Source organism: Schistocerca piceifrons, chromosome 4 (assembly GCF_021461385.2).
Source record: "Schistocerca piceifrons isolate TAMUIC-IGC-003096 chromosome 4, iqSchPice1.1, whole genome shotgun sequence".
NCBI classification, from domain to species: Eukaryota; Metazoa; Arthropoda; class Insecta; order Orthoptera; family Acrididae; genus Schistocerca; species Schistocerca piceifrons.
In genome coordinates, this window is record NC_060141.1 from 237573130 (window position 1) to 237586517 (window position 13388).

General features: G+C 43.7%; 1 protein-coding gene across 1 annotated transcript in view; it reads right to left on the reverse strand.

The window, feature by feature from the left end:
• Positions 1 to 12697, reverse strand: part of LOC124795131 (protein 60A-like) — a 157645-nt gene extending 144948 nt beyond the window's left edge. The window contains exon 1 of the mRNA XM_047259007.1: positions 12227 to 12697. Coding sequence (XP_047114963.1) covers positions 12227 to 12596 — 370 coding nt within the window. The 5' untranslated portion in view covers positions 12597 to 12697. The remainder of the gene's footprint in view (positions 1 to 12226) is intronic.
• Positions 12698 to 13388: the final 691 nt, after the last annotated feature.

Below are 13388 nucleotides of genomic sequence, written 5' to 3' on the forward strand. Positions count from 1 at the left end.
AAATGCAATTACTCTGCGACTACGGGTGGTTTTACGAAAATACGGTGAAAATATATCTGAACGATCTCCGAACTTCTGGCATGTATACCCTTTGTAGCGAACTCGGAACTGCACGTCATTGGCTAAACTGTGTTTTTCCCTTGCTTCGTGCGCGGATTAGGCAGGAAGTCGCTAATACATGTACAAAAAGGCATCAATTATGTACTGTACAGTGGCTTGCAAAACGCACACGCAGTTGGATATCTTGTAAAATCACCTCACTTTTATTTTATTTGCAGTAAATCAGTTTCATTAGATGTGTTGGGTGGAAAAAATTGTGCGTGCTACGCAGCACTGTTAGGCGAGTCACAGCTTACAGCCGGTGGCGGCAGGTAAACGCGATGCACCGATGGACTAAGTGGACGCTTTCGACTAAGTGGACGCTTTCAGAGGCACCTGCGCCGTTAAAAGGGGAGGCCGACAAGATAGCGGTAAGCGAGGGAACAGCGGCAGGCAGTTTGGCAGGTATAGGGGTCGGGGGACCATCTATTGTATAAGGGCTGGGGTGACGGAGAGAACAAAGCCAAGCGGGCCCACGGGAATAGCAGGGAATTCCTGGCCGCGCTACGGGACCTGTTGACTGTCGACTGTCGAACATCCAGCGTCAGCCACTATAAAGCGTTTGAAGCCATTTTGACTATTTTTCGACCGTGACTGTCTCAAGAAATATGTAAAGGTTTTTATTAAATTACCGCTACCAGTCACAAAGACTAAGACATAGCATACTTTATGTTGGGTTACATCTCTGTGAAGCCAAAAGTACGATAGTTGATGAATTTCGCGTTTAAACTTGCCTGTGACAAAACAGTACATTGCTTTCACCAAGCGACGCGTTAAATGTCTTGCCGACACATTTAGTCTGTCGGTACGATCCAATATGAAAATGTCGCTGAACCTGACGCCGGTAGATCAGAACGTCACTGATTTCAATAACACTTTGCTCGTAAATGAGCATTTTTTTTACGCAAAAACGTCGTAATAGTGACGTCGCAAGTTTCCAGGAAATTGCGTCAGATTGATCAAGTTTATGTCGAAACAATTTCAAACTTCAAACGCGGCAAAAAAGAAAATTACCGTCGCATCTTGGGTTCGTTGTTAATAGGAAGAATGGGAGTTTGTGCTTCAGCTCGCCGACAGTGACGACGGCCGAATGCCAACTAACCATACACGATGTGAATGTATGATTTTCTACTTTACGGATTTGAAACGCATATTCAGCCTGGTGTGCAAGATGTACAAGACAAACGGGAAATCCTCAAACTTCAAGAAGAAGGTAACAATTAGACAGCTGGTGCTGACAGCTGTGAATATAACCGAACTATCAATTTAATAAGTCATGGTTGGAAAATATTGACGTACATTATTTACAGAAAAATCGAAAAAACTGGAAGAAGCTGATCCCGGTGAAGATCAGTTTCGGTTCCAAAGAAGAGTAGTGTGACACCTGATCGTACGACTTTTCTTAGACGATAGTTGAAAGAAAGGCACCTACGTTTATAGCATTACAGATTTAGAGAAAGCTTTCGACTGGGCTACACTCTTTGAAAAATAGTAGGGGTTTAACACAGAAAGCAAAAGGTTATTTACAACTTGTACACAAGCACGACTGTAGTTACAGAGGTCGAAGTGGATGAAAGGGAAGCTGCAATTGAGAATGGAGTAAGACAAATTAGTAAGCTATCCCGACGTTATTCAATTGAACATTGAGCAAACAGCAATAGAAAGTAAAGAAAAATTTGGAGAAGGTATTAAAAGTTCAGGGAGAAGAAATTGCAACTTCGACATTTGACGAAATAGTGTTCATATGGCTGTAAGCACAATGGGACTGAACATCTAGGTCATCACCCCCTAAACTTAGAGCTACTTAAACCTAACTAACCTAAGGGCATCACACACATGCATGGCCGAGGCAGGATTCGAACCTGCGACCGTAGCAGCAGCGCGGTTGTTGACTGAAGCGCCTAGAACCGCTTTTTTTTTATTTTGTTCGATAATGTTTGTTGCGTTTGGTCTGGGCGGACGTCACATGACATCTGTTCAAGTTGATTCCTTTAATCAGTTTTTTTTTTTCTTACTGAGGGCGTGCGGCCCTCTGACCAAACACGCTGAGCTACCGTGCCGACAACCGCTCGGCCACAGCGGCCGGCGACGAAATAGTGTCTTGGAAGAAGGATACAAGAGAAACACCAACGAAAGCAAAGCATGTGGACTGAAATGTAGTCGATTTAAATGAGCTGATGCTGAGGAAGTTTGATTAGGAAACGAAACACTAAAAGTAGTAGATGAGTTTTGTAACTTGGGCTGCAGAATAATTAATGATGGCTGAATTAGAGAGGGTACAAACAGCACGCTTTATCAAGGTAAGCATTTATGAAAAAGAGGAGTCTGATAACATTCAATAGAAATTTGACAGTTAGGAAGTCTTTTCTGAAGGTATTTGTCTGGAGCGTAGCCTTGTAAGGAAGTGAAAAATGGACGATAGCAGTTGAGACAAGAAGAGAAAATAAGCATTTGATGTGTGGTGCTACAGAACAACGGTGAAGATTAGATGAATAGATTGCGTAACTCATGAGGAGTTACTGAATCGAATTGGGGATAAAAGGAATTTGTGGCACAGACTGACTAAAAGAAGAGAGAGGCTGATAGGACCCATTCTGAGATTTCAAGGTATCATCAATTTAGTACTGCAGGGAAGTATGGGATATGAAAATTGTAGAGGAAGAACAAGAGATGAAAACTCTAAGCAGGTTCAGATGGATATAGGTTGTAGGAGTTATTCAGAGATGAAGGGGCTTGCAGAGGCTGCAGTAGCACTGAGAGTTGCATCAAACTAGTCTTCGGACTGAGGACCACAAAAGCAACAACCACATAAAGGAGACTCTATTAATTAGCCGATCAGAGTCGAACGAATTTTGTTTTGAGGAGGGGCGCATGTATTAAAACTCACGGAGAGACACGTGATTAGGTAAAAAAAAAATTAAAGGAGATAAAGAGGCTGTGAATTCGAAAAAGAACAAAATTTCGTACTCCTTCATCTACAATCGGCAAGGTACATTACGGTGCGTGGCAGGGGCAACTTCTGTCGCTATTGTCTTTCCCGCTCTCCTTTACCAGTCCATACTGATGCACGGAAACAGCTGTTGTTAAGCCTCCATCCTTATTGGTGCTCAGGAACAGCTGTTGTTAAGCCTCCGCACAGGTACGGCCGTCCTCAGTGCGAAGGTAGGTTTGAACACGGTAGTGCTTTAGTAGGCATGGTGCTACTGGAGGTGCTACACCGGTGCCTTCCTCTGTAATTCGTACTGAGTTACCTTGCCAGTTACGGAGGAACCAGCAATCTAATGTGGACTACGAACAAAAGTGTCTCTCGCCTTTTTGCACATTAACAGACGTTGTCAGAGGTAAACGTAGTGAAAAGTGACATAAAAATTGTGGGGCTGACCAGGGACAGAACCCGTTACCTTTCGATCAGTAACATGGCACTTTCTGAACTGTAATTTCTGTGATTGTCCCGTCGTGGTAATTTCGCGAAACATATGTGAGAGGAAGGAATACGTTACATGACTCTTCTTATAACTTACACTTGAGGAATTTTCAGAGTAATCCTTTTTATGTTGCTCAACACCGCTCCTGTAGCGTCTACCATTGCAGTTGAATGAGAATCTACGTAATGCTCTCGCACTTACTAAACGAATCCGTGACGAAACGTATCGCTCTTCTTTGTGTTTTCTCTGTCTCTGCTACTAATCCAACCTAGGAGGGTTCCAGATTATCAATACACAGGTATTAGTCGGACGACTGTGTTCTAAGCCACCTCTTTCGCGGGTGAATTACGTTTCTTTATGATCCTCCCAACGAACTTCAGACTGGCTTCTGATTTTCCTGTTTTGTGGATAATTTCTACTATCCTTTTTGTAGACGGGTATGAGCTCTGTCTTTACAGGAACTGGGCACTACATTTTGTTCGAGGCACGCACGATAGATCACAAACAGAAGAGGGGATAACTCAGTCGCAAATTCAGTACACAATCTGACAGGTTTTCCATCGAATCTTGGGGATTTGTTCTCTTGTAACAATTTCATTTGTTTCTCTATACCACTGGCACTAATACTTATTCCACCTCATCTTTTCAAGGTACGAGGACTGAATTGGGGCAATTCTCCCGGGTTTTCCTTTGTAAAGGAACATTCGAAAACGGAGCTAAGCATTTCAGATTTTGCTTTGCTACCCTCAACTTCAGTTCCTGTCTCATTCACTAGGGATGGGGCACCAACTTTGGTGACACTAATAGCCTTTCCATACGACCAGAATTTATTTGGGTTTTGTGAAAGACCATTTGACAATATTTTGCTACGATAGTCACTGAAGGCCTCACGCATTGCTCTCTTGACAGCAAACGCGTTTCATTCAGTATTTCTTTCTATCTATAGTCTTAGGCTTTGTTTTATACCGATTATGTGGTAATCTCTGTTTCTCTAGCAGTTTCTTTATAGTGATTGTGTACCAATGACGATCCCTCCCATTATGAACTGTTCTCCTGCGTATGTATCTATCCATCGCACCGTCAATTATTCTTTTAAACTTGAGTCATTGTTCCCCTACATGTTCCTGCCCTGTGCCGAAAGTTTCAAGCTCTTCATTGGGATATGACACTTCTGATTTTTTTATCTAGTTCACTGAACATACATATCTGCTTCTTTTAGTTGTCCTTTGTACTTTGGTAACCATTGTTGCCTCAAACGCGTCATGGTCATTGATACCAGTTTCGACGTGGACATCCTCAAAGAGGTCTGGTCTATTCATTGCCATTAGATCCAACATATTTCCATGATGAATGGAGTTCCGAACTACATGTTCTAGGTACTTTTCAGGGAAGGCATTTAGTAATGTTTCTCAGGACAACTTATCACACCCACCACTAACACGACTGTAATTTTCCCAATTGATTGTTCGATGATTGAAATCTCCACCGATGATTATAGTGCGACTGGGGAACTTACGTACAAGTGAACTGAGGTTTCCTCTAAAGCTTTCGGTTACATCAGGAGATGAGTCTGGTGCGCGATAGTAGGATCCAGTTATCATTTTATGCCCACCTCTGATACTCAGTTTTGTCTAATTAGCCGTCAACATAACGTAAATTTACACAATAGTTCATTTGAATCATAATTCTGAAGCAGGGCTTGTCTGACCCCATGGGAATAGAATAAAAGCAAAGGCCTCCGCCTAAGGATGCACTTTTTGGTAGGAGGACTTGGGTGGGCGGTTGTTGCGGTCACGGCCTTGGCAGACGCGTTAGCAGACGACCGATCTGCATTTATTTCCAAGACTGCATTTGTTTCCGGAAGGCTTTTGACACTGTACCACACAAGCGGCTTGTAGTGTAAATTGCGTGCTTATGGAATACTGTCTCAGTTATGTGACTGGATTCGTGATTTCCTGTCAAGAGAGGTCACAGTTCCTAGTACCTGACGGAAAGTCGTCGTGTAAAACAGAAGTGATTTCTGGCGTTCCCCAAGGCAGTGTTATAGGCCCTTTGCTGTTCCTTATCTATATAAACAATTTGGGAGACAATCTGAGCAGCCGTCTTAGGTTGTTTGTAGATGACGCTGTCGTTTATCGACTAATAAAATCATCAGAAGATCAAAACAAATTGCAAAACGATTTAGAAAAGATATCTGAATGATGGGAAAATTGGCAGTTGAACCTAAATAACGATAAGTGTGGGGTCATCCACATGAGTGCTAAAAGGAATCCATTAAACTTCAGCTACACCATAAATCAGTCAAATCTAAAGGTAGTAAATTAAAGTAAATACCTAGGAATTACAATTACGAACAACTTAAATTGGAGGGAACACATACAAAAAGTTGTGGAGAAGGCTAACCAAAGACTGCGTTTTACTGGCAGTGCACTTAGAAAATGTAACAGATCTACTAAGGAGACTGCCTACACTACGTTTGTGTGTCATCTTTTAGAATATGCTGCACGGTGTGGGATCCTTGCCAGATAGGATTGACGGAGTACATCGAAAAAGTTCAAAGAAGGGCAGCACGGTTTGTATTAATTATCGCGAAATATGAGAGAGAGTGTCACAGAAATGATACAGGATTTGGGCTGGGCATCATTAAAACAAAGGCGTTTTTCTTTGCGACGGAATCTTCTCACGAAATTCCAATCACCAGCTTTCCCCTCTGAATGCGAAAATATTTTGTTGACACCGACCTACACCACGATAAAATATGGGGAACCAGAGCTCGTACGGGAAGATATATGTGTTCGTTCTTTCCGCGAGCTATACGAGATTGGAATTATAGAGAATTGTGAAGGTGGTTCGATGAACTCTCTATCAGGCACTTAAATGTGATTTTCATAGTATCTATATAGATGTAGAAGACAGCATTGCATCTAGAGTGAAGGAGACAACACTCACTCACTGATGCAGCAAGACATTTTTGTGCCTCGATCCCAAGGCATGGTGTTTGTACAGAACGATAATAAACCAAGTATATTCGAAAATTTGTTTGTCATCTACATAGTTAAAATATCACCTAACCATATATATGATGCTGTTGACCTGCAATTCTGGACTACAGACTGCAAAATAAGTATATCTAAGGCAGTTGTGGATATGGGAATCCACAGAATTAGTGGGGACTCAAATTATAGGTATTTGTAATAAACGATAAGTAGAGCTCAACATGGTACGTTGTTCTTAAAGGACAGAAATCTCCAGACGTAACAGTAACTTCGGGCCTATGCAAGGAAGAATTATAGGGCCACTACTGTTCACACGGTGAGCCAGCTGCCCCTAACGATGTAGTTTTAGACAACTCGCAATATTTTATCTGGCCTACAAAATGGACGCGCGAGATTTTCATATTCTCTCTCTCGTTACGCGCAAACTATTAGTCCTATAGCAAAAAATGAACAAGACCTTTTTCTAAGAAATTTGATGCAACTAAATTTTGTACTGGGTAAGTTTTCTAGAAGCGCTAGTTTTCGAGTTATTCAATAAAAATGTACAAACGTGACCTTCAAACGCACACACAATCCCACACTCAGCACCTATTAGTCAGGACTTCTAATATGGTGTTGATCGAGCTTCCTCCTACCACTGAAGTAAAATTTGCTACTGCACGAATTATTTCACACATTCGACCTTTTCAATCTTCACTGAGTGGCTTAGTACGCCGCCGGCTTGGTCGAACACTTACATATTGTAAAACTGACGTTTATGAAAATTTTACTTCAGAGTTTTATGAACTTTAACAGCATAAAATAAATAATCACATCGTTGTATTCGACAGGCCTTCTGACTACAAAACTACTGTTCTTGTGTAAGGGTTCAAAAATGGCTCTGAGCGCTATGGGACTTAACTTCTGAGGTCATCAGTCCCCTAGAACTTAGAACTACTTAAACCTATCTAACCTAAGGACATCACACACATCCATGCCCAAGGCAGGATTCGAACCTGTGACCGTAGTGGTCGCAGCGCCTAGAACCACTCGGCCACAACGGCCGGCTTGTGTAAGGGTTAATTTTGGATCAAACTGTCCACGCACTTAGTTTTAGCGTAACGTTTACAAAAATCGTTTGTCTTTCATTACGCTCAAGGGCGCGTTAAAATTAATAATGTTAACGAAATGGCTGTCTATGCTGCTGGCGTAATAGCCCAATCAATAGAGATAAAAAATGATCGAGTATCGGGGACAAGCAACGAGTGTGAGGGCGCAGGTTCGTTTGAAGGTAGCTGTTGTAGTTTTACTTGAGTAACTCGGAAACCGTGGCCTACAGCGAAAACGAACCCTAGTACAAAATTTAACTACATTAAATGTCCCACAAAAAGGTCACGAATTTTTTTTCTGTAAACTACTAGTTCGCGCATACCACGCCAGAGAATGTGAAAATCTCGCGCGTGGTTTTTTAAAGGCCTGATATAATGTTGCGGATTGCATAAAACTACAGCGGTAGGGACGGATGAGTCAGCATGTATGCGTATGTATAATGACTTCATGCTTAACGTCGGAAGCTCCATGAAATTGTTAGCGGATGATGCTCTTGTATGTAGGGAAGCCGCAACGCTAGAAACTCGTAGCAAAATGTACTGCACATTAAAACTCAAGAAATTGCAGAAAGCTACGAAATTTCAGTGATAGAACTTGGATAAATTGAAGTAATCAGAGGTTGAGCGAGTTTCATGGGGAGCATTAGGCAACAATTAATGGAAATGGAAAAAAGAAATGACACAGAAGAGGAATGGGTACCTTTGAGAAATGAAATAATGAGGGCACCAACGGATCAAATAGGCAGAAACATAACGCTCGGCAGAAATCCGTGGATAACACACGTGAAACCGTATTGATTTTAATTTCGAAAGGGGAAAATATAAAAATCAAGCTACTGATACAGGCAAACAGAACTATACAACCATGTTTAATAACTACACAAATGAGTCGCAGATCGGTAGCCATATTCTCAACGTCACTGATCGCACTTCGTGTTGTATATTAATGACCTTGCAGACTATGTTAATAGTAAAATCAGGCTTTTTGCAGATGACGAAGTTATCTATAATGAAGTCTACTATCTGAGAGAAGCTGCATAAATATGCAGTGAGACCTTCATAAGATTTCACGTAGTGCAGAGATTGGCAGCTTGCTTCAAATGTTCAGAAACGTAAAATTTTGCACTTCACAAAACGTAGTATCCTATGACTATAATACCAATGAGTCACTGCTGGAACCGGCTAACTCAGGGTGTAATACTTTGTAGGGATAAGGTTCAGTCATGGGTAAAGCAAGTAGTAGACTTCAGTTTATTGGTAGAATACTAGGGAAGAGCAATGAGTCTACAAAAGAGATCGCTTACAAATCACTCGTACGATCGGTTGTAGAATATTGCTCGAGAGTGTGTGACCCATACCAGACAGGACTAACAGGGGATATTTAACGTATACAGATAGGGGCAGTACGAAGGGACACAGGTTTGTTTAATCCGTGGGAGAGCGTCACAGAGATACTGAAGGAACTGGATTGGCAGACTCCTGAAGACAGACATAAACTATCCTGAGGAAGTCTATTAACAAAGTTTCAAGAACGGGGCTTTCAATGAGCTCTAGGAATATACTGCAACCCCCTACGTGTCGCTCACATAGGGATCGTGAGGACATGATTAGAATAATTACTGCATGCATAGAGGCATTCAAACAATCATTCCTCCCGCGCTCCATACGTGAATGGAACAGGAAGAAACCCTAATAATTGGTACAATGTGGCATATCCTCTGCCATGCACCTCATGGTGGTCTGCAGAGCATAGACATAGATGTAGATGTACATGTAGATATTCGGGATAAATTACAGATCACACCGATCGATTGCTGATCGCTCGCAGTTGCCATACGATCTGATGAACTGCATGCAAAGTGTGATACTATGGCTGCGACTAGATGTTAAGCGTAGTTGTATAGTTTTGTTTAGTTTCTCTTTGCCCACCTTGAGTAAGAACTACGGGTACAACTACATGCGTAATGGAAGTTTTTAACTTCGAAACAGAATGTCGTAGCGTACTTCTAAGCGACAACATTTCTGTAGATGCAACTCTGGTCGGTCGGCCGATAAATTGATGCGTGTGTAAGCCCTCAAGAAGAATCTTGGCATAGTGACTGACGGAAGTAACAGTTTCGATAGAGGCCGGAAGGCGAGCGAAATTCATCTCTTTCCGATAGCTACTGACGCAATATAGTTTGTTTACGAGTAGGCAGACCCTCTGAATGCTGTATCATTTGCTAAGTGAAGCTGATTAATCTGACCTGCGAAAATGTATCTGTGACTATCTCCAGTTACACAAAGGCTACTGTCACAGTCTTTTTCGTCCAAGTATCATCAGACAGTAACGACTACCTACCGAAAAGACGTCTGTCGCTACTTTATTTATGTGATGACAGTGCGGTTGGTTCGCACTGCTGCCACCTAAATCGCTCGCTCATGTTTATCAACGGAGTTCCTGCTGCTGCTTCGTATGCTGTTTATTCCACGCTTCTGATCTTTGCAGATTTCTGATGGCTGACGATTGGAGAGGGAAGCGACGGTAGAGGAAGCAATCAAAAAAGTTTGAGGAGATAAGTAATTTACGTACATAAAAAAGAATTCCAGAATAAGCTTTCTCTGAGCGATTAACAACATTTTGGAGCTTTAGTCGTAGTGCTAGTTTTCTGTTGATATATTCAGATCTCTTTTGAACCTTCGTGTAAACAAACATGTGCTGGCCTTTGTCATAGGGTGCATTACTCAAGAATGTGATTTCATAGGATTGCTGGAAGTGGGTCCTTGCTTATGTATTAGGTCCTTTCTTGTTGATCTAGCGCGAATTACAATCTGGCACACGCTAATGCACTGAAATTCTTACGTGTCTTTGCTAATTGCTGTACTAACTGTGTAAACGGCGTAGTTCTTGTATCAAATCTCACTGAACAGGCAGTTCGAAGTGTCTGCCAATGGAGCCCTTAGGGATGCGTTATTCGCAAGTGCTTATCAGAGCGAACCGCGATGAGGTGAGTAGCCCTACTGCCAGTTACATGTGCCATCAATTAGTGGGTTTGTTTTACCATTGCCGATTCGTGCATCACTTTTATATATAAAAAAATAGGTTTTTAGTTGCAGTTACATCCGCTTACACATACGTCACCTACCGCAAATATCTTTCCCTATCCATCTCCTCCTTTGCCCCTCCAACTGCCCTCCATCTCTTTCCCCCCTCTATCCATCCAACTCCTCCTGACACCTCTCTGACCTACTCCAATTCACTCACTCCCATCCATCCAGACTCCATCCTCTCTCCGTCTACCTTGTCCTCCCCCTCACCCCTTCCCCCCTATATGACAAACTACTCCTGCCCCCTCTCTGTTTTTCTCCTCTTCACTCACTCACTCTCTCTCTCTCTCTCTCTCTCTCTCTCTCTCTCTCTCTCTCTCTCTCTCTCTGTCCATCCCCACTCCATCGTGTCTCTGTCCATCTCCACCTCCCCTTCACTCTTTCAATTTCCTCCTTCTTCTCTTTATCTCTCCTCTCCCTCTGTCCATACCTTCCGCTCTGCACTCTTTCTGCCCGTCTCTACCTCCCTGCGCTCTCTCTGTCCAACTCTTCCTCTCCTGCTTGTCTCTTTCCATCTCCTCCCATCCTCCTTTCTGCCCATCTCATACCATCTCCCCATCTGCCCAACTCCTCTTGCCTCCTCTGAACGCTTCTCCTACTCACCCTCTCTCTATCCATCTTCTCCGAACTACTCTCTTTCCACTCCTCCTCCCCCTCTTCTCCATCTGCCCTCCTCTCTGTCTTCAACTCTCCTCCCTCTCTTGTCCATCTCCTCCTCCATCTCATCTTACTTTGGCCACATCCACCTCCCCATCTCCCTGTCCACATCCTATGTCACCCCCTCTTCATCGTCACACCTACTCCAAAGCGACATGGTTGTTATCCCTACAGTACTTCTTTCCAGACAACAGACCATACCACATTAGGTTGAAGGTGATCCAGTGGTTTACTACGAGATGCAGAAGTACATACACATACATCCATTTTAATATGTATATGTTTATAAAATTTACTAAAAATGCGTAGAAAAAAGTGCAGAAAGTTTACGGGTGGGCTGCAGGGGATGGGGGTGTAGGTTTGGCTGGCTCCGGGTCTAAGGTACAGTACTCTCTCTATGCTACAGTGTGATTTAAATTAGTTAGCATCTGACTCTGAGGTCCAAAACTGTGATGTTGTTTCAACAAAGTTCTGTCTTCAGACAGCCATCACAGCATCCTGGCTCCACAGGGAGATAAATTCGTTTTAATGTTTTTATCTACCACAAAAATCACGCAAAGAATCTGAAATTCACACACAGTACAGAGCTCCATAGTGTGTCTTAAGTGTGTCAAAATGGTTTTCTTGATTTTAATTAGGGTTTCGCGTTTCTTTTGCGATGAAATAGGCGAAATTTTTTTGGCCATGAATGTTTCATATTTCAGAAGTGACAGTCACAATGGTATGTGCACAGGAGGAGGCAGTGGGAACAGACAGTGCCATGTTCCCACTGGTGTGTTGTTAGCAGCAGCAGTCTAGCCCGCTTTTTTAACTGCCAAATGTCAATTACTTTCGATCGGACTACAGTAGGACAGCGAGATAGGAGGGAACTCACTCTGGCTGATGAAGCTCATGATGGCGTCGCTGGTGTCGATGGCGCTGAGCTCCTGCCCGCTGAGTCGGAACTCTGAGCGGGAGCTCCTGGTTGCGCGCGGCTCGAGCAGCGACTGGTAGACGTCGAGCATGAAGCGGGGCGCGGCGCTGTGCAGCAGCTGCGGCGCCGCTGCGCGCGGCCGGCGCGGCAGCCCCAGCAGGCTGAGGATCTCGCGCTCCACCTGCCGCTTCTCGGCCCGCGACATGGCGCGCTGGATCACCGTCTGGTCCAGGCCGTTGTCCGCGTACAGGCCCGACAGCGAGCCGCCGCCCCCGGGCCAGCACGCCGCCGCCAGCGCGGCCAGCAGCAGCAGCGCGCAGCGAGACCGCATCACAACAGCACAACACGGCACTTCACTAGCACAGCACGGCGCACCACGGCTACTCTTGCCTCTGTGGCGGGCGCTGACGCACTGACCGGTCAGGCTCGCGTCTCGCCTGCAGACTGCGGGGAGGCTGTTGCCGCGCCAGACGGGCCGCCGCAGGGTTGCCAACCTGCCGGCGCGGTCCGCTCGAGCCACTGCTGTTCCGTACACCCTATGGCAAGGGTAGCATTCATTTCACGCTAGGTGAGGAGAGCCCTACGTCAACGTGACATAGGCACGCGTCATCATGAGTTTCACGAGTTGTCCTATCGACTGTTGTGTGCATTCTGTATACATCGACTGTTGTGTGCGTCTTGAATCTGCACTGTTCTTTGTTCTTAGTTGATTTACAAGATGAAGGCAAAATTAAATGGAACTAGATGGTTTAATATTTCCAGCAACTTTCGGAATTACTTCCATCTTCAGTTTCTCAGTTTAACGTTTCTGCCCACATGAATTATGTACAATGCATTGGCTTTTATAAAAATACGAAACACTTTAATTTCTCCCTATTTTACGTTTTTATCCACATGATTTATGCACGATCAGGGTGTCTACGACCCGAGACAACCGGGAAATCCGGGAAGAACCCGGGAATTTTTTCATCCGGGAGAAAACCGGGAAAAACCCGGGAATTTTTCATTGTTTTAGCTTTCAGTTAAATTTTTGTAATTTTGACTGCAGAATTGATTCTCTAGCAAAGAATGTTATTGTATCCTGTTACTGGAGAATGATACTGCAGCAAGAAAATATAAACGA